The sequence below is a fragment of the Amphiprion ocellaris genome, chromosome 23, assembly GCF_022539595.1.
Source record: "Amphiprion ocellaris isolate individual 3 ecotype Okinawa chromosome 23, ASM2253959v1, whole genome shotgun sequence".
Classification (NCBI taxonomy): domain Eukaryota; kingdom Metazoa; phylum Chordata; class Actinopteri; family Pomacentridae; genus Amphiprion; species Amphiprion ocellaris.
In genome coordinates, this window is record NC_072788.1 from 1,823,131 (window position 1) to 1,845,685 (window position 22,555).

Consider the following 22,555-nt stretch of genomic DNA (forward strand, 5'->3'; position numbering starts at 1 on the left):
CTTTGTGACTATTTTCTCTCTTACTGGTTGCTTTGCATCTATTTGTAGCTATTTCACCTCTTTAAGGTGATTTTGTGTCATCTTTGGGGCATTTTGTGTCTCATTTTGATCACATTACATCTGTTTGTTGTCAAATTTGCAGCTGTTTTGTGTCATATTTTTGTTGCTATTTTGTCTCTGGTCGTTTTGCATTTGTAGATATTTTACGTCTTTAAGGTCATTTTGTGTCTCATTTTGGTCATTTTTCATCTCTTTGTTGTCAACTTTGCAGCTCTGTTTTGTCACGTTTTTGTATTTTTTGTTGCTCTTATGTCTCTTTGTGGTTGTTTTGCATCTATTTGTAGGTATTTTACCTCTTTAAGGTCATTTTGTGTCACCTTTGGGACATTTTGTGTTTCATTTTAGTGAATTTTCATCTCTTTGTGGTTGTTTTGTGTCACATTTCAGATGTTTTGCATCACTCTTGTTGCCATTTTGTCTCTTTTAAGTAGTTTTGTGTCACATTTTGGTAGATTTTCTTCATAGTTTTTGACTTTGTGGTTTGTTCACATTGTAGCTTTTCAGAAATGTATTTTATCAACATTTTGTCGGATTGAGTATATTTTGAACTGTAGTTGTGTATTTGAACGTATGATATTTAAGTTTTGTCAACAAAAACTGCAAATTTGAGTTCAAATTACTCACATTTCTACCCATCAAGATACTTTTTAAATCAGTAAATTCTTTATCCTTCTACCAGACATTGAACCTTCCCGTTGTCTTCATTTACAGGAACCAAAAAATATTGTTTCCTTGTCTGAAAAAAAATCCAAAAATTCAGCAAAAATATTCCACAAATTTCTGAAAATTTGCAAAACATTCAGGAAGAAAATTCCAATAATTGCTTAAAAGTTTCCTTTAAAAGTTTTATTTTTTTAAAAAAATTCCCCAAATTTGGCAAGAAGATTCTTGTAAATATTTTCAAAAAATCTGTAAAAATCTTCAAAAAAAACCCTAAAAATATCTAAAGTGATTCCATATATATCAGTAAAACTTCTAATATTTTCCTTAAGAACATTTTTAACATTTTTTCCACTAAAAATGTTCAGAGATGTCCCACAAATGTTGAAAATGTGGACATCAGAAGTTTCACAGTGAAAATATATTTTTTTTCCACATTTTCAAACTTTAAAACTGATTTATTTTGACCCGCAGGACGACACGAGGGTTCATAAATCACAGGAACGGGTTCCTTCAGTTACTTTTATTAGAACTCGTTGTACAGATGTTACTGCAGAAACACAACACACTAAAAAACAGAACAACAGTTGGTCTTCTGGTGGACAGAGATCTGATATTTAACAAACTCCAGACTATTCTAGTTCTTTTACACCCTTCAACCGTATTATATACTGCCAGTACTACTACAGGTGAAGTAACACACAAATCTGGGTTTAATTTAGACATGATAACAAGTTGATGCAACGCAGTTAAATCAACACAACTCACTGGAATAATAGTTTATTCATTAGAACTTTACTGGAGTGGTTCATGTTCACTGTAGGTCTACGGGCACACACACACTATAATACACACTAACACACACTGACACACACACTATAACACACACTAACACACACTGACACACACACTACAACACACACTAACACACACATGCACACTCACGCACACTAACACACACACTATAATACACACCAACACACTAACACACACGCACACTAACACACACACTATAACACACACCAACACACACAAACACACACGCACACTAACACACACACTAACACACGCTAACACACACGCACACTAACACACACACTATAACACACACCAACACACACTAACACACTCTCTCTGACTCTCTCTCTCTCGGTAGAGGAGGCGGACTCCTCCATCTGCCCTGCCCGGTGACCGAGCGTCCTCCTCGGACTCTCGATCTCAGCCACCGTCTCCCGCCGAACAGCAGCGTCTCCGAGGCGGATGAAGAACCGGAGGATGGAGCGGAGCGGCACCGGAGAGGCACCGGAGAGATCCGCGGTCTATATATAGGCTCTGCCCCGGACTGCACCACCAGCAGCCGCCACCTGCCCTCCCCGGTACCGGTAAGTCACGGAGGGGACCGGGGCGGGGAGGGAGGTCGGTCCGGCGGTGGGCGCTAGCCGTCCGGCTACGATGCTAGCTGACCCGTGGAGCGGAGCGGAGGTCCTCTGAGGTCGGGTTACCGGGCAGCCATGTTGGGGAGGGGGAGGAGGGGCAACGGCGGGGCTCCTGACACCTGCCCTTGTTCCCGGTAACCGGAGACCGGGCAGCGGAACCCGGTAAAAGGTGATAGTAGCGGACCGACCAGGCCGTCCTGCCCCGGGAGGTGAACGAGGGATCGGTGTGGCGGAGCGGATCAGCCATGTTGGGGAGCAGCGGCTAACGGCGGGGCTTCGGGGCTCTGACACCGACCGACGGGCTCCGGGGGCACCGGGACGGGGCTGTGGGGGGCTGCTGCCCGGTGGTGGCGTCTCCCCGGCTGGATGCGGAGGCAGCAGCCGCCCGGTGTCTCCTGGAGACGGAGGAGGCTGGAGGGGGGAAAACCGGAGAGGAGCCGCTCCGTTGTTTAAATTCAAATAATTAAATTAAATCAGACGTTAGAAGCTCAGCTTCTAAATTACATTTTTTATTTAAGACAAAATATTGAAATTATTTCTATTTAATTATTTTTATTTTCTTTTTAGTCTATTTTTTTTTAAAAATATATTGTTTGAGGCCTGAATATTTATTTCATTAGCTGTATTTATTTTATTTTAATTTCTGGGAAGCAGAGTGGATTTTGTTTTAGTTTTAGATTTTGATTGTTTATTTATTTTAAATGTCTTGACCAATTTTTATTTTTTAAATTTATTTTAATTATGCTTTTATTTAATGTTTTTCTTTAAACAAAATTTTAAAATTTATTTGTCTTGGCCACTTTATTTTATATATATATATATATATATATATAAATAAAAATAATTTTATGCATTTTTCAAACAGTGTTAGGATAAATGTTTTCATTTTTATGTGGGTTTTTTGTTTGTGAAAGAGAGTTGCTTTATTTTTGTATTTCAAATGTCTTGACCAATTTTTCTTTTTTAATTTTTTTAAATTATGGTTTTATTTAAGTTTTTTAAAATAATTTTTAGAGTGTATTTGTTTGAACCAATTTGTTTTATTTTTTAATTCTCGTTTTTATTTTACTTTATTTTTTTAATTTAACTGTCAGCCACATTACATATATATTTTTTATTTTATTTGTTAGTTTTTTGTCTAATTAAGTATTATGCATTGTTTACCTTTTTATGTCTTTTTGTGTCAGAGAGTTGCTTTATTTTTATATTTTAAATGTTTTGACCAATTTTTCATTTTTTTGTTTTTTAAATTCTGCTTTAATTTAATATTTTTTAAATAATTTTTAGATTTTATTTGTTTGAACCAATTTATTTTATTTATTCATTTTTTTTAGTAACAAAATATAAGAAGAAAATGCTTGTAAATACTTTTTATGTTTTTTGATTTGTTATGAGTATTTATGGTTTATTTTTGTATTTGATTTGTGTTGATCATCTCTTAAAATTTAAATTATAATTTATTTTGTTATTTTATATTTTTGTATTTTATTTGTGTTGACCACTTCAATTTGTATTTTATTTTTAATTTTCATTTGTTGTTATGTAACAGTTTTAATTTAAATAATTTAATTAGATTAGATTTTTTTTAATTGCATACTTAGGACTCCATTATTATGTTGTTATTTTTATTTTATTTTTGTGAAATAGAATTAATTACATTTTATTTTTATATTTTATTTCGCTTGACCACTTTATTTTTTAATTTTGGATTTTTTAAATACATTTTTAATCCTATTTTTGTATGTGTTAAAATTTTATTTTATTGTCTAAATATTTTTAATTTCAATAATTTCATTAAATTACATCTTAGAGTTTCATTTAAAAAAACGTTTTTTCTTTTTTAATTTTTAATTTATATTTTTCATCATATTTGTATTTTAATATGTTTGTTGTGTTGCCACTTTTTTATTTTTACACTCTTGTTTATTTTTTTCCGCTTTATCTTCTTTATTATGTTAAAAAAAAAAATTTATATAAATAATTTAATATGTAAAAGCTCCATTCCTAAAATAATCCTAAATGTTTTATTTCATATTAATTAATTATTTATTTTTTGACATGTTATTTGTCTTGACTACTTCATTTTAGTTCTATTGTCTCGTCTTTCTTTTAAATTATAGTATTTTAATGCAGCTAAAATCTTAAAACGTTTATTTGTTTTGAAGCAGAGTTGATTTCAGTTTTTTTCCTCTTTATCTTCTTTATTATTGAAATAATTAGTTGAGATAATTTAATTTAATATTTAAAAGTTTCATTTCTAACATGCAAAAAGTATTTTTTTTTTTTAATTTTCTATTTATTTTGTCTAAGTACACTTAAAAATGAATTCATTTAATAATTTTATCTATCTATCTATCTATCTATCTATCTATATATATATACATATATATATATATATATATATATATATATATATATATATATATATATATATATATATATATATATATATATATATATATATAGTATTAATTTGCTGTAATTGGACACAGATGCAGGCTGACGTATGAATTATTTCTGCTGACCAGGACTAACAGCTAGTTATCGACCGTTATCGATGATTATCGACGGTTGTCGATGGTTATTGATGGTTATTGATGGTTATTGATGGTTATCGATGGTTATTTTTGATGGTTATCGATAGTTATCTACAGTTATTGATGGCTATCTATGGTTATTGACGGTTATCGATGGTTATTGATGGTTATCGATGGCTATTGACAGTCATCGATGGTTATTTTTGATGGTTATTGACAGTTATCGACGGTTATTGACAGTTATCGATGGTTATCGATGGTTATCGATGGTTATTGACAGTCATCGATGGTTATTTTTGATGGTTATTGACGGTTATCGGTGGTTATCGATGACTGTGTGTCAGCAGGAAGGTCAGGACAGGAGACGAGACAGCGGGGCCGGTTGCCATGGTGACAGCGGGGAACGATTTCTGCGGTTATTATGGGGTCTAATCCATTCAATAATTTATTCATTCACAGATCCAGCGTGTTCATGCTGCTGCTCTCCTCCTCCGTCTCTGTTCCAGGTCACTACAGCTCCCAGCATGCTTTGCTGCTCACCTCCACATGTTCCACACTCGCTTATTTTAGCCTCACCACCTCCCTGCAGCGAGGAGTTCTGACTGCAGCGCTCCGTCACACACACACACAGACACACACAGACACACACAGATACACACAGACACACACAACACAGACACACACAGATACACAACATAGACACAATATAGACACAACACAGACACACACTGATACACAACAGAGACACACAGATACACAACACAGACACACACAGATACACACAGATGCACACACACACAACACAGACACACACAGAGACGCAACATAGACACAATATAGACACAACACAGACACACACTGATACACAACGGAGACACAGATACACACAACACAGACACACACAACACAGACACAACATAGACACAATATAGACACAACACAGACACACAACACAGACACACACAGATATACACAACATAGACACAATATAGACACAACACAGACACACACTGACACAGAGACACAACAGAGACACACACACACAAACACACAGACCCACAACACAGACACACACTGACACAGACACACAACAAAGACACACACAGATACACAGACACACAACACAGACACACACTGACACAGACACACAACAGAGACGCACATAGAAACACACAACATAGACACAATATAGACACAACACTGACACACACAGACACACAACAGAGACACAACACAGACACACACTGACACACACAGACACACAACACAGACACACACTGACACACACACACACACACACACTCAGAGTGGCTGAAGATGAAGCGTGGGTCGAGTGTGTTGCCGCCTCCCTCTGAAGCAGCCAAACAACACACACACGACGCTCCCTCACTGAGCGTGCCCGACGCACGCGCTCAGTGCACACCGGACGCCGTGGGTTCGAGTCCTTTCCCATCAGCCACCTCTCTGTTCAGCCCTGATGTCAGCACCAAGATGGCGTCTGACCTCCTCATCAGGCTGTCAGGTAACACAGCTACACAATAACACACACAACGACACAGTAACACAACTACACACGAAAACACTACAACACACATACTAACACAAACAATACCACAACACAACACAGCAACACATTAACACAGCTACACAATAACACGCACATATACACAACATAGTAACACAACAACACACACAACACAACACAGATACAAAACACAACACAACACACAGTAACACAACAACACACATAGTAACATGCACAATAACACAACACAACACAGCAACACACAAAAATACAACACACAGTAACACAACACAACAAGACAATATCACACAACAACACAACACAGATACACAACATAGTAACACAACACAGATACACAACAACACAACAGCACACACTGTTAACAGCTTTAGTCCTTATTTCTGCTCACATATTTTAGACAACCGTACTTTTTGTGTTGAGTTTCTTTGTGGTCGTTGTGTCGGTATTTCTGCGTCTTTGTGGTTTGTCTCTCTGCAGTAATTCTTTGTCTCTTTGTGTGAGTTTTTTTTTCCATCTATTCGAGGCTGTTTTGTCTCTTTGTGTTGGTTTTTATGTCTCTTTGTGTTGGTTTTGTGTCTGCAGTAATTCTTTGTCTCTTTGTGGTGGTTTTCTTTTTTTTATTCTTCTATTCAAGGCCGTTTTGTCTCTTTGTGGTGGTTTTGAGTCTCTTTGTGGTGGTTTTGTGTCTCTTCCGCTGTTTAACTGCTGTTTGGTCGCTGGGTGGTCGCCATGGTAACCACAGACCCTCCTCTGGTCACCTTGATGATCCTCCACATGAAGGTTGATCATCACTCAGCAGGTCTGCAGGTTGAACTACAGACTTTCTGAGAGTTAAAGCAGCGACGAGATCAGATCAGTTTCACTTCAACCCTTTTAGAACGTCCGTGGAACGTTTAGAAAACGCTGTAGGAAGGTACAAAATATGAACCTGAGGAGACATACACTACCAGTCTTTAGTTTGGAACACACCTTTTCATTTAATCTATGTTTTCATGACTATTTCCATTGTAGATTCTCACTGAAGGCATCAAAACTATGAATGAACGCATCTGGAATTATGTAGCAAACAAAAAATGGTGAAATAATTCTAAACATGTTTTATATTTTAGATTCTTTGCTTTGATTCCTGCTTTGTCTCCTGAAATGGTTTCACTTCTCAGGTGTTCCTTGTCAATGTTCATTTGTGGAATTTCTTCCTTCTTCATGGGGTTGGGACCATCAGTTGTGTTGTTCAGAAGTCAGGTTGGTCCACAGTTGACAGCCCTATTTGACAACTGTTAGAATCCATATTATGGTAAGAACCAATCAGCTAAGAGAACGGACAGTCCATTATTACTTTAAGAACTGAAGGTCAGTCAGTCCGGAAAATTTCAAGAACTTTGAATGAATCCTCAAGGAACCATCTAGGAACTACTCAGAAACCTACCAGAAACCATCTAGGAACTACCCAGGAACCTACCAGAAACCATCTAGGAACTACCCAGAAACCTACCAGAAACCATCTAGGAGCTATTCAGAAACCTACCAGAAACCATCTCGGAACTACCCAGGAACCTACCAGAAACCATCTAGGAACTACTCAGAAACCTACCAGAAACCATCTAGGAACTACCCAGGAACCTACCAGAAACCATCTAGGAACTACCCAGAATCCTACCAGAAACCATCTAGGAACTACCCAGGAACCTACCAGGAGGTATCTGGGAACTACTGAGAAGCCTACCAGGAACCATCTAGGAACTACCCAGGAACAGACAAGGAACCATTTAGGAACTACCCAGGAACTTACAAGGAACCATTTAGGAACTACCCAGGAACAGACAAGGAACCATTTAGGAACTACCCAGGAACTTACAAGGAACCATCTAGGAACTACCCAGGAACCTACGAGGAACTGCCCGGGAACCTACAAGGAACCATCTAGGAACTACGCAGGAAACTACAAGGAAATATCTAGGAACTACTCAGGAACCTACCAGGAACCATCTAGAAACTACCCAGGAACCTATCAGGAACCATCTAGCAAAGCAACGGGTGGCTGTTTTGAAGAACCTAAAATATAAAACATGTTTAGACTTATTTCACCCTTGTTTGTTTACTCCATAATTCCATCTGTGTTCATTCATAGTTTCGATGCCTTCAGTGAGAATCTACAGTGTAAATAGTGATGAAAACTGTGGACTGGTAGTGTAGATGAGTTTCAGATTTAACTGTTGGGTTACTTCAGATCTTTGGGTCAAACTTTAATTGTTCTGCATCTTCAGAGCAGGTCAGAGCTTCACACAGGCTGGAAAATTAGTAATAAGTCGACTAAAACCAACAGGAGTGATTTACAACATTAAAATCCAAACATCATAAAGTCACTTTGTTCTCAGAAGCTTTAATCAGGCCACTGACAGACGATAAAGTGATTTAAAAACCAGAACAGAACATCATCAAGTGTCCACATACTTCTGGTCTCGTAGCGTCTGGTGTGAACTCTACTGTAATCTGATTACAGCTGAGTCTGATCTCAGCCTCTCCTCTCTCCTCAGAGGCCACCCAGAAGGCCCAGATGCATCCTGGGAGCCGGGCAGAGGCGGAGCAGCAGGACGAACCGGGCGTGGCGCTGTCTCCGGACGGACCCGGAGCCAGTCCAGAACCACCGTCGCTCACCAACACTCCGGACGGAAACAACCCCACAGACACGCTGGCTTCGGACCTGCTCAGGAAGCTCGCAGGTGGAGTTTCAGCGTGTTTGTTTTTTATTCTGAGATGAGATCTGACGGTTTAAAAACATCTTTAAATGTGGTTGTAACATCTCACCTCGCCGCACACTGCCTGCAGTTCATCTGGAAACTGTCATGGCTGCACCGAGGAGCTCAGAATTAGTAGTTTCTTATGCATTCTGGTGACTACAAATGGTTTATTTTTTTGCAAACTTGTGGGAAAAAAAGTGATTTTTGATGAATTCCCATTATTTTAAGTTTTCCTATGAAACACCATGTGACAGATAGTTGTGATAGTTCAATGACCTATAGAAAGTTCTGGAAATCTGGTTATCCTTTTTATTTCTACAGTTTCTGTCTGATAACTTTCCTTTTTTGAAGATCAGGTGCAGGTTTGGAGGTTCAGAGAGTTCATTTTAATTCTATTTCTAACATGTGACATGTTTCCCGTCCAATCACAGAGCGTCAGGACGTCCATGGCCACGTGGTGAGACTCAAAGAAGAAGAAGAGCCAATGGAAGTGGACGCCGTCGCCCAGAACCGGCCAATCACAGAGGAGAACCACCATCTGTTCGCTGTTAAAACAGAAGACCAAGGTCTCTCCGGGAACAACATGGCTCCACAGCTGCACTCTGGAGCCAAAATGGTAGACCATCGTCTCCATGGCGGCACCAAGATGGAGGACCATGTTCTTACTGGAGCCAAAATGGTGGACCATCGTCTTCATGGTGGCTCCAAGATAGAGGATCATGGGACATCTGGAGCCAATGGAGCCAAGATGGAGTACAACATTCTGACTGGAGCCAAAATGGTGGACCGTCATCTCCATGGTGGCACCAAGATGGAGGAACGTGTTCTTACTGGAGCCAAAATGGTGGAACAACATCTCCATGGTGGCTCCAAGATGGGGAACAGCAGCATCTCTGGAGGCAGCAAGTTCCAGCTCAGCGTGAAAGTGGAGGATCATGGGATGTCTGGCACCAAGATGGAGGACCATGTTCTGACTGGAGCCAAGATGGAGGACGGTCTCCTCTTCAAGGCCGGGGTTGCAGAGCGATCTTTCTCTGGAGCCCAGATGAGCAACGGGTTCGTCTGTGGGGTCAAGATGGAGGACGAGTTCCCTTCAGGAGCCAAGATGGAGAACCGGCTGCTACCTGGAGCCAAGATGGAGGAGCAGCAGCTGTTCTTTGGAGCCAAGATGGAGGAGCAGTGCCTCAGAGCTGTGCTGTGGCAGGACATGTCGGTGAACCTGGCGTCCACGCTGCTGCACCAGCTCTCAGGTACGAAGACACTCAAACTTCTCAATAATAATAATAAAGCAGGAGATTATGGAAAAATGATGATATAGAAGGTCTGCAAACTTTGGTTAAAGTCAATATGGACAATTTAAAGTCATTTCAACCTTTTTTTGTGACAATTTTAATACATAATGGTCATTTATTTGTCATTCTGGACAAACTTTTGAGTACTTTTGGACTGTTATTTTCCATCCATCCATCCATTATCTATACACCGCTTAATCCTCATTAGGGTCATGGGGGGGGGCTGGAGCCTATCCCAGCTGACTCAGGTGAAGGCAGGGGACACCCTAGACAGGTCACCAGTCTGTCACAGGGCTACATACAGAGACAAACAAGCACTCTCACATTCACACCTACGGGCAATTTAGAGTAATCAATTAACCTCAGCATATTTTTGGACTGTGGGAGGAAGCCGGAGTACCCGGAGAAAACCCACACATGCACAGGGAGAACATGCAAACTCCATGCAGAAAGATCCCGGGAAAGCCGGGACGCGAACCAGGGACCTTCTTGCTGCAAGGTGAAAGTGCTAACCACTACACACTGTGCAGCTCCTGTTATTTTCCTTCATATCAAAAAGCATTTGATATATTAATCTAAAATTTCAAAGATACAATTTTATATTTCCATGCTTCATGGTAAAAACGTTTGAAATAAATGAGCTGCTGAATTTAAGAACAGAAAAACAACCAATGAGGAGTGGACAGAGGAATCTAAGTCTCTCTCTCTTCTGTCCTGCTCAGTCTGAAGAGTCGAGACAAAAATGTTGAAGATGCATCAAATACTAGAATATAAATGATAATTATACATGAGTGATGATGTTAGTTTCCTCGGTGAGCCTCAGTGTGTATCTGTGTTTGTGTGTCTGCAGAGCGAGTCAGTAAATCCAGTAATCAGCTGATGGACAGGATGACTCCGCCCACCAGGAACAGGTAACCTTTATGTTCTAACTGTTGTTGTTATTATTATTATTATTATTATTATTATTATTATAATTATAATATATATATATATATAATAATAATAATAATAATAATAATAATAATAATAATAATAATAAATGTTATTTTATATAGAAAATAATATTATTTTTATATATATATATATATATATATATATATATATATATATATATATATATATATATATATATATATGTAGTAAATATAGTAATATATATTGTAATACTTATTATTGTTTCATATTGAACATAATAATAATTATTATTATTGGTATATTTGACTTAATTTTTTTATTATTTTTTGTTTTTCTATATTAAAGTTATATCTATTTATTTTTATACATTTTTTTTGTTTTTTAGTTATGTTTAACTGTGTTGAATCTGTTCTCTCTTTATTTTTTCATTTTATTGTCTAATTATTTAAATTTAAATAATAATTAATAATAATTTCATTACATTTCAGAGTTTCCTTTTACAAAATGACAACTCACCTGTCGCTGATGTCACACTAATATCACACTTTGACCTCTGACCTCACCTGGACTGACCTCTGTGTGTTGTTTATGTGTTGTTTGTGTTGTTGTTGTGTAGTCCTGTGCTGAAGGTGGACCCGCTCTGCTCTTCTCAGTCGAACCTCCAGGACCCTCATCAGGGTAAAAACACCTGAACTTATGTTCACACCTGTGTTCACCTTCGTCTGTTTCATTTATTTACATTCTCAGAGTTTTCAAACATCAGAAACATCCAGAACTTTTCCTGAAGCTGCAGATAAACCAGGAAATACTCGAGTAGATATTTAGCGAGTTAGTTGTCTTTAACGCTAAGAGGAAACTGTGTTTATTGGGGACTATTTTCGACATCGGATGAATCCACATTTGGTGCTGCAGCAGCATTAATAAAATCTCACCAGACTCATATTTAAAGTCATTTTTCATCAGGATTTGAATTAAAGCTGTGCATAATTAATTTATAATCAATTATTCATCCAAACTGATGAAGATTAAAGATGAAAAGTCAGTTTCTGGTTCGTTGTTGATGCCGTAGAACAAAACTCATATTTTGATTTATGCACCAAGATGAACTGATCTGCATCATGTTTTTATCACATAAAACTAAACTAGAAAAGCAGCTAATAAAAACGTGTCCAAAATGACTCAAATTTGACCTCATAAAATAAGTGTGTTCTCTAAATGTTGTTAAAATTTGTCAAAAATGGCCCGAAATATGTGCAAAATGACTAGAAATGACTCAAATTAGTCCAGAACTTGATCAAAATATCCTCCTTCACTGTTCAAAACCTGTCTAACATGAGTTAATGGTTAAAACATAAGAGGAGAAAAACAAAATGTTTGTTTCTGTTGTTTATTCACAGAAAGTCAAACCAGCAGAGACCAAAGCACAGGATGCTCTTATTTCTACAGGTAAAAACACACACACATAGATACACACTAACAAACACCAACACACACATACTCACATATACTCACACAAACACACACAAAGATACACACTAACACACACCAACACACACATACACACACACCCATAGATACACACTAACACACACCAACACAAACATACACACACACACACTCACACACGCAAACACACACAAAGATACACACTAACACACACTAATACACACTAACACACATAGATACACACTAACACACACACATATACACACTAGCACACACTAATACACACTAACACACACATATACACACTAACACACTAATACACACTAACACACATATACACACTAACACACACACACAGATACACATAAACACACACACACATATATAGCATGCATCAGCAGGTCGTCAGGGTCACTCTGTTACCATGGCGACCGTCACATCCTTCACCTGTGACTTCCCGTGTCCCTCAGGTGTCACGTGTGCGGCTTCGAGACGGACGGCCACGCCCTCTTCCAGGGTCACATGACGGAGCACCGCCAATGGGAGCGCGGCTCCTTCTCGCTGCACTGCTGCGTGTGCGACCTCTCGACCAATCAGGAGGCAGAGATGAGGGCTCACATCCACACGCACTTTCAGGGTGACACGGGAGACATCAGGTGGGTTCACGTTACCATGGTATCGGAGGACAAAAAACTTTGGTGTTTGTTTTTATATTAAAACGTGAACATGCAGGGCTGTGTTATTTTTTCTGATTCCATTTAGTTGTTTTTTATGGTAAAGATCAGAAGTATCAAACTCATTTAGTTCAGGTTCCACATTCAGCCCAGTCTGATCTTCAGTGACCAGTAAAACCACAGCATAATAACCTATAAATAACCACAACTCCTCATTTGTACTTTTGTTTTAGTTCAAAAAAGTACATTCTGAAAATGTTCACATTTAAGGAATTATCTTTTTACAAAACATCATGAACAACCTGAAATTTCTGAAGAAAAATAATTTCAGTTTCATCAACATTCATCCTCAGTTTATCATTTCCACATTACAACTTCCAGATCACAGAGTGTCAACAAAGGAACACAACATTTAGTCATCTGGAACTGAACCAGAGAGGATTTAATTTAGGATCACAACAACTTCTCAAGATCTAGAAATAATTTAAAATTCACAGTTAAAGTCTTCTCTGTAATTTTTACACTTTGTAAAGTCATCTGGCGGGCTGGATGTTTGACACCCTGGTAAAATAAATCAGAGTAGATGAACCGAGGTGGTGATGTCATCAAGCATGGTGGTGTTCTGGTTGAACATTAACGATGCGTTCTCCCGTTCTCAGGAGTCCGTTCTCGCACCAAACAGCCGCTACAGTTTGAGTGTTGTTGTGCGCTGTGAAAACAGTCCGGCGTTAAAACAGTAGTTCAGCTAGTTAATTCCACCTAGACGGACCCCCGTTATTCCTCCGTGGCCCCTCAGAGGGACGCGGCCCACGCTTTGAGAAACGCTGCTCTGTACAAACATCCTGCTGATGACAGATTAATTTACAGTAAATAAATAAGAGCAGCTCAGGAAACACATTGATCAGTTCAGGAAGTTACAGATGAAACCTGGAACGATGTTGACCAGGGGTGTCCAACATGAGGCCCGTGGGCCAAAACCGGTCCTCCAGAGGGTCCAATCCGGTCCTCAAAGTGTAAAAATTCCAGAGAAGACATTAACTGCAGATTGTAAATTAGTAAAACTATAAATTTAAAATCATTTCTAGACCATGACAAATTGTTTTGATCAGAAAGTAAAATACTAGATTGTTCTTTTGTCATTTTGTGTCTCATTTTTGTCTTTTTGTTTTTTTGTCTCATTTGTGTTGTTAGTCTACTTTTTTGTTGTTTTGTTTGTTTTGTTTCGCTTTTGTCATTTTTGGTCTCATTTGTGTCATTTGTGTAATTTTTGTATCTCGTTTTTGCCGCTTTGTAACCTTTTTGTCTCTTCTTTGTTTGGTTTCGTGTCGTTTGTCACATTTTGTGTCTCGTTTTTGTCATTTTGCGTCTCATTTTTGGAATATTTTGACTTGTTTTTGTCATTTTTTGTCTGACTTTCATCGTTTGTCTCGTGTTTTTGTCGCATTGTTTCTCGTTTTTGTCGTTTTGTGTTTCCTTTTTGTCTTGCTCGTGTTTTTTGTCTTATTTTTTCATTTTGTTTTGCTTTATTCCATGTTTTTGTCGTTTTGCGTTTTTTTTTGTCTCCCTTGTGTTCTTCGTCTGCTTTTTTGTGTTTGTCCATTTTTTTGTCACTTTGTAACCTTTTTGTCTCTTCTTTGTTTGGTTTTGTGTCGTTTGTCGCATTTTTAATCGTGTTGTCTTTTTTTGTCTGACTTTTGTCATTTTTGACCATAAGTAAAATATCCAGTTCCAGATACCTGTGACTAAATGTTGTGTTCCTTTGTCGACACTCTGTGATCTGGAAGTTGTAATGTGGAAATGATAAACTGAGGCTGAATGTTGCTGAAATTGAACTTATTTTTCTTCAGAAATTTCAGGTTGTTCATGATGTTTTGTAAAAAGATAATTCCTTAAATGTGAACATTTTCAGAATGTACTTTTTTTGCACTAAAACAAAGGAACCATTAGGAGTTGTGGTTATTTATAGGTTATTATGCTGTGGTTTTAGTGGTCTGGTCCACTGGAGATCAAACTGGGCTGAATGTGAACTAAGATGAGTTGAACAGCCCTGATCCTGAGCTTCATGTTGTGTCATTAATGCCCTCCTGCCCCCCAGATGCCCCGTTGCCCTCCCTGCCACCTCCAGCAGCGCTCCTGCGGTTGCCATGGTAACCCAGCCGCAGCAGAGCAGCTCGGAGCATCGCTGCCGCATCTGCCAGAGGTCGTTTCCAGGGCAACAGGAGTTGCTGGTTCACTTCCAGGGTCATCGCCAAGGCAACCAGTACCGGTGCGACCGGTGCGGTCACCTGACCCGGACCGCCAACAAGCTGGTGGAGCACGTGCGCGTGCACACGGGCGAGCGGCCGTTCACGTGCACGCTGTGCCCGTATAGCGCCAAGCGGAGGGACAGTCTGCGTCTGCACTGCAAGGTCAAGCACGCTGCGCAAGGAGCCGACGTGCACGCCGACGTGCACACGCACCGCTCCTACGTGCACGGAGACAATCAGCGAGCGAACAAGCAGCTGCAGCGGCTGCACACGCCACCGGGCACGCTCAGTGCAGCCTCCTCTCTGCCTCTTCATCCCTCACTGACGGAGCGAGCTGGTTGGAGGGATTTATCCCCGCTGCTGCCAATCAGCACGCTGCTCGCTTTGAAGCCACACCCTTCCTCCTCATCCTCCTCCTCCTCTTCCTCCTCCTCCTCTTCCTCCTCATCTCTGTCCAACAAACTCTCCTTCCTCGGGTATCTCGGTCTCACAGCTTCTCTCTAAATGCTGCTTTCTCCTCCTCTCCTCACTTTGGTTCCTCGTCTCCTCTCCTTAACTCCTTATTTCCCTTCCTTGCGTCTTCTCCTAATCTTGTCTCTTTTTAAAGGTTTCCTCTCCTCGCCTCCTTGTTTCCTCTCCTCACCTCCTTGCCTCCTCATTTCCTCTCTTCACCTCCTTGTTTCCTCTCCGTGTTTCCTCTCTTCGCCTCCTATTTCCTCTCCTCACTTCCTTGTTTCCTCGCCTTGCCTCCTTGTTTCCTCTCCTTGTCTCCTTGTTTCCTCTCCTTGTTTCCTCTCCTCCTTGTATCCTCTCCTTGTTTCCTCGCCTCCTTGCTTCCTTATCTCCTCACCTTACTTCCTTGTCTCCTCCTCACCTCCTTGTCTTCTCACCTCCATGTCTCCTCTCCTTCTCCTCGTTTCCATTCCTTGCCTCCTTGTCTCTTCCATGTCTCCTCTCTTTGCCTCCTTGTTTCCTCTCTTTATCTCCTTCTTTCCTCTCCTTGCCTCCTTGTCTCTCCTCCTTGTCTCCTCTCCTCCTTGTTTCCTCTCCTCTCCTCCTCCTCTCCTTACCTCCTCCTCGTCTCCTCGGTCCATCCCCTGGTGGACATGAATCTCTGTACTGTATTGAGTCCTTCAGCTCTCACTATGAGAGTCAAACAGCTCCTGTTCCGCTCAGCGACTGAAAAACACTCAGATAAGGAACGTTTTGAATTTCGATTTTTGCATCATGCTCGTGATTTTTGCTGCATTCCTGCCTGCTTTAGCGTCATATAGTCACTGAACTCTGAGCTATTTAACCGTGTGACATATTTATTGCCTGTTTCTTCTGATCCTCCAGAAACCTGCAGCTTCAAAGTCCCGTTTTAAGACGACATGAAGATCAGAAATAATTTCAGAAACTAAAGAGACAGAAGCTGAAAACAAACATCTGCCAGTCGTGGTGAAAGAGTTTCAAACATTTCATGCAAGAAAACGTTTAAAATCACGAGTATAGCGTGTTAGTATGCTAATATTCTAACATTTATCAGCACTAAACCCACAGAACAGCTGACAATAATGGCAGTGTTATTACCGTAGCATGTTCCCACACTAACATTTGTCAGCTAGCTCTAAACACAGAGTAAAGCCAAGGCTAATGAGAATGTCATTAGTTTAGCGTGTTAGCATGCTAACATTTGTAAGCTAGCTCTAAACACAGCGTAAAGCTTAGGCTGATGAGAATATCATTAGCTTAGCATGTTAGCACACTAACATTTCATAATTAGAACCAAACACAAAGTGTAATTGAGACTATTAAGAATGTTATCATTTTATTGTCTTAGCATGCAAATACTTGCTAATTAGCACTAAATAGAAAGTACAGCTGGTGATGATGTCATTAGTTTTGCGGATATTCAGTCGTAAAAAAAAAAGAACGACTTTAAAGTTTGACATAATGATGGTGCTTTATGCTAATGTTTCTGTCGATCCAGTTAATGATAAATATATATGCTGTCCGTCCAAAAACAAGTCTCCACTTGGATTTAACGAAGCTAATAGGTAAGATCCTTCCATTGGATAATTACTAACTCTTAGATGATCATAGGAAACCAACAGTAGAACTCACGGCTGTTTAATAGTGAAAGTAAGAACATTTCCACATAAAGGGAACTCAAAGGATCGGGACTAAACAGCTGTAGCTTTAATAAAACCACTGATCAGTGAAGCTAATCAGAAAAAAAAACTTCAGTTTTCTAGGTAACATAAAGATTGGACTCTGGATCAGTGGAAGAAGGTCATGTGGTCTTATGAGTCCAGATTTACCCTGTTCCAGAGGGATGGGGGCAGTAGTTTAGGTCTGGTTTTGGTCCTGATTTAAGACCTTTTTAGGACTGGTTTCAGACTGGATTCTGACTGGTTCTGAACATTTTTTTTGGACTGGTTTAGATTTGATTTTGGTTTTAGACCTTTTAAGGACTGGTTTAGGACTGGTTTTACAATGTCTTGGACTTTTTCAGGAGTAGTTTAGGTTTGATTTTGGTCCTGGTTTAAGACTTTTAGAGGACTGGTTTCAGACTGTCTTAGGCAGGTCTTGGACATTTTTTAATCCCAAAAACACCAAACCTACCACCAGGCATGGAGGTGGCAGTATCATGCTCTGGAACTGGAGCTTTACACAAAGTAAATGGAATAATGAAGAAGGAGGATCACCTCCACGTTCTTCAGGAAAACCTAAAGCCATCAGCAGAAGGTTGATCTTGGGCACAGTTGGATGTTTCAACAAGACAATGAGTCCAAACACACATCAGACGTGGTAAAGAAATGGTTCCATCAGGCTGGAAGGTTCTAGACTGGTCTCACCCAAGTCCTGACACCCAAGTCCTGACTTAGACCCATCAAAAACCTGAAGAACCAAGCCAAAAAGATCACAAATGTGGTGGAACGGCACCAGAATTTGTCGTCTTTCTGACTTGGTTGAGTCAGTTAAATTGATAGTGTAATGATACCGCCACCTCCATGCCTGACGGTAGGCATTTATTTTCCATCACATTGAATTATTTTAGTCCTAAAGGAGCATCATTATTTTCTTCTTGAAGGACTTTGAAGCGTACAAGGTTTCTGGAGGACAGTGATGATATTTCTAATATTTGTGTTGTATATTTATGATGTATTTGTGTTTACATAACTACACGCGGCTCCTGCGAGTCTAAAACGTCTTAATTTAAAGTTGCACTATATGTAGTTTTGCTGAGACAAAAGAGAAAAGAAGAATCAATTTAGAACACTTACGCCTTTTTTTATGAAACCACAGCTGTTGATTTGTTTTGTAAGGAAACGTCGGCGCGTCAGCCAAACATTTTCTCTGGAGCAGCAGGTTAGCTGCTCAACCAAGTGTCAAACTTTTGTTTTTGAACTTATGCAGTCAGGAAAAAAGAGATTGTGCTCGCGAATGACTAGTTTATGCTCTGAGCTTAACGTCCTGTTGTACATTTTTCCTTCTGGCTCCCTGCAGAGGACACATTGTACTGGAAGAGTTTTATTTAACAATCAAAATTCACACAAGAAACAAGACAAAAACAGTCAGATGTGTTGCATTTAAAGAGAGACTCAACACCTGCATGTGTTTTTAGTATGTTAGCATGCTAACAGTTGCTAATCAGCCCTATTCAAAATGTATAGCCGAAGCTAATAGGAATGTTATTACTTTCGTGTGTTAGCATGCTAACATTTGCTAATTAGCATTAAACACAACATACAGCTGAGGTTGGTGGGAATGATATTAGCTTAGTGTGTTAGCATCCTAACGTGCTAATCAGCCCGATTCAAAATGTATAGCCAAAGCTAATAGGAATGTCATTTCCATGTCAGCATGCTAACACATGCTAATTAGCATTAAACACCACGTACAGCTGTGGTTTCTGGGATTGTTTTTAGTTTAGCATGTTGTCATACTAACATTTGCTAATCACCCCTAATGAAAATGTACAGCCAAGGCTAAAAAGAATGTTATTAGTTTTCCATGGTAACATGCTAACACGTGCTCATTGGCACTAAACACAACATATAGCTGAGGTTGGTGGGAATGTTATTAGCTTAGTATATTAGCATGATAAAATTTGTTGATTAGCTCTAAGCGCAACATACAGCTGAGGCTGATAGGAACATTATTAGTTTAGCATGTTAACATGCTAACATTTGCTAATTAGCACTAAACACCTTGTACAGGTCAGGCTAATGGGAATGTTATTATTTTAGTGTGTCAGCATGCTAACATTTGCTAAGTAGCATTAAACACAATATACAGCTGTGGTTTGTGGGAATGTTTTTAGTTTAGTGTGTTAACATGCTAACATTTGTGAATTACCTCTAAGTGCAACATACAGCTGAGGCTGATGGGAATGTTATTAGCTTAGTATGTTAGCATACTAACACTTGCTAATCAGCCCTAATCAAAATGTATAGCCAAGGCTAATAAGAATGTTATTAATTTTACATGTTAGCATGCTAACACATGCTAATTAGCATTAAACACAAGTTGCAGCTGTGGTTTGTTGGAATGTTTTAGCTTAGCATGTTAGCATACTAAAATTTGCTAATTAGCACATCATAAAGCTGAGGCTGATGGGAATGTTATTAATTTAGTATGTTAACATGCTAACATTTGCTAATTAGCGCTGAACACGACGTACAGATGAGCTGATGATTGAAGCTGAAATCTCCAGTAATAATTTGTGATGTCACACTGGAGAACATCTGTACTGGAACAGCTGGATTTTCCAGAGGTGTCGAGTCGCTCTTTAAAAGTGGTGAACTTTTAGTTTCGGTGAGCGCTGCATTACCTCTGCTGCACAGAAAAACACCCAACAGTGGGGCTCCCTGGAACACCAGCAGAAACACTCATCACTCATTCCATCCAAAGACGTCATATTTTAAGGTTTTTAAATAATTTTTATTTTTTTACTCTCATCCAGCTTGATTTGAACTGTGATGTATTTACAGCATGTTATTGGTCTAAAACACCAACTCCACTGCAAACATTTAGCTCTAAAGCCAGAATACAGTTTAACGTTTGATCAAATCTTTTCTAGTTTTCTGTTGTTGTGGCTTGCTGCTCGTGTTGCATATTTATGAGATATAATCTGACTACTTCTAAAACTTCTTTCTCCTTGTGTTTGCTGCACAGCTTAGCGCCTGAGCATGTGCAGTAGAGGTAATGTGATAATCAGCATCCTGCATAGGGCTCCTTTAAGCTGCACTCGTGTTGTTGTTTTAGTATAAATGCGTCTCCAATCAACGGTGCTAGACTCGGCAGAGCCTGAGAGCTGCCTGCACGACTCATTTAACACTTTACTTTCACACAAAGAAGCATGAAAGACTAAAAACCTCCTGCTCATCTCTCTTTACTTTCAGTTCCACTTCTTCTCTGCTGTATCCTGTTACTGTTTGCTGCTGCAATGATCAATAAAGTTTAATTTTATCTGACTCACCTCTGCTCTCCTCAGATGTGTTAATGTGGTCCTGAAGGGAGGTCATGTTACTGCGAAAGCCATCCGACCTGTTTAACCCGGGAACAGAAAGACCTGCCGACAGGTTTGAAAGGCTCCATCGATCGGGAAGAATCAGCCTGTTAGCATGCTAGCATTGACTATATAGCACTACACCCAGAGTGAAAATGAGGCTGATTAGAATGTGATGAGTTTAGCTTGTTAGCATGCTAACATTTACTAAATACCCAAAGTAGAAACTCCAACTATTGCTGAGGTTAATCAGTTAGCTTGTTAGCATGTTAACATTTAGTAAATACCCAAAATATGAACACAAACTACTGTCAAGGCTAATTGGAGTGGTATCAATTTAGCTTGTTAGCATCCTTACATTCACTAAATACCCAAAATATAAACACAAACCATTTCTGAAGCTAATGGGAATGTTTTCAGTTAGCTGGATAGAGTGCTAGCATTACTAAAGTATAAACACAAACTACTGCTGACGCTTTTGAGAACGTTGTCAGCTTAGCTTGTTAGCATGCTAACATTAAACAAATACCCAAAGTATAAACACAAATTACTGCTGCAGCTAATGGGAATGTTATCAGCTTAGCTTGTTAGCATGCTAACATTACCTAAAGTATAAACACAAACTATTGCTGAAGGTAATGGGAATGTTATCAGTTTGGCTTTGTAGCATGCTAACATTTACTAAATACCCCAAGTATAAACACAAGTTATTGCTGAGGCTACTGTAAATGTTATCAGTTTAGCTTGTTAGCATGGTAACATTACCTAAAGTGTAAACACAAACTATTGCTGAGGCTAATGAGAATGTTCTCAGCTTGTTAGCATGCTAACATTACCTCAAGTATAAACAAACTAGTCCTGACGCTAATAGGAATGTGATGAGTTTAGCTTGTTAGTATGCTAACATTACATAAATACCCAAAGTATAAACTGAAATTATTACTGACTGATAAGAATTTTATCAGTTAGCTTGTTAGCATGCTAACATCTACTAAATACCCAAAGTATAAACACAAATTATTGCCGAGGCTAATAGGAATGTTATCAGTTTAGCTTGTTAGCATGTTAAAATTACCTAAAGTTTAAACATAAACTACTGCTGAAGCTAATGGGAATGTTTTCAGTTAGCTTGTTAGCATGCTAACATTACTAAAGTATAAAAACAAACTATTGCTGAGGCTTTTGAGAATGTTGTCAGCTTAGCTTTTTAGCATGCTAACATTTAACAAATACCCAGAATATAAACACAAACTATTGCTAAGGCTAATAGGAATGTTATGAGTTTAGCTTGTTAGCATCTTGGAAACATGTTGCACGTGCTGATCCCAGGTTTTTATATTTTTGTAGAATAGAGACTCATGGAAATGCTTATTTCTGATTTCTTTTATCTGATTTCTGACATTCTGTGTCATGAAGACATTTCTGTTCTCTCTCCTTCATGGTTGTTCTGTTTCCACAGAGCTGCAGGACTTTAGATCGCAGAGAAAAATAAATCAGTGAGGAAAAAT

At 39.1% G+C, this 22,555-nt stretch overlaps 2 protein-coding genes across 3 annotated transcripts; one reads left to right on the forward strand and one right to left on the reverse strand.

Moving 5' to 3' along the window:
- Window positions 1-1,948: 1,948 nt before the first annotated feature.
- LOC111583616 (uncharacterized) lies at window positions 1,949-21,016 on the forward strand. 2 transcript variants are annotated; one of them, XM_023292795.3, is made up of 9 exons: window positions 1,949-2,102; window positions 5,200-6,215; window positions 8,774-8,959; window positions 9,409-10,227; window positions 11,120-11,180; window positions 11,801-11,862; window positions 12,582-12,630; window positions 13,101-13,286; window positions 15,400-21,016. In XM_023292795.3, the coding sequence occupies exons 2-9, from the start codon at window positions 6,011-6,013 to the stop codon at window positions 16,052-16,054; spliced, it is 2,223 nt and encodes a 740-aa protein (XP_023148563.2). In that variant the 5' UTR covers window positions 1,949-2,102; window positions 5,200-6,010; the 3' UTR covers window positions 16,055-21,016. The 2 variants fall into 2 exon arrangements, with proteins under 2 accessions (XP_023148563.2, XP_054863478.1); XM_055007503.1 differs by lacking the exon at window positions 5,200-6,215 and having other exon boundaries at window positions 1,964-2,102.
- On the reverse strand, window positions 2,016-2,609 carry LOC118471834 (protein diaphanous homolog 1-like; the record flags this gene model as incomplete). Its single annotated transcript, XM_035958561.2, has 1 exon — window positions 2,016-2,609. A coding segment is annotated over one exon (570 nt), but the record flags the coding sequence as incomplete, so codon positions are not given.
- Window positions 21,017-22,555: the final 1,539 nt, after the last annotated feature.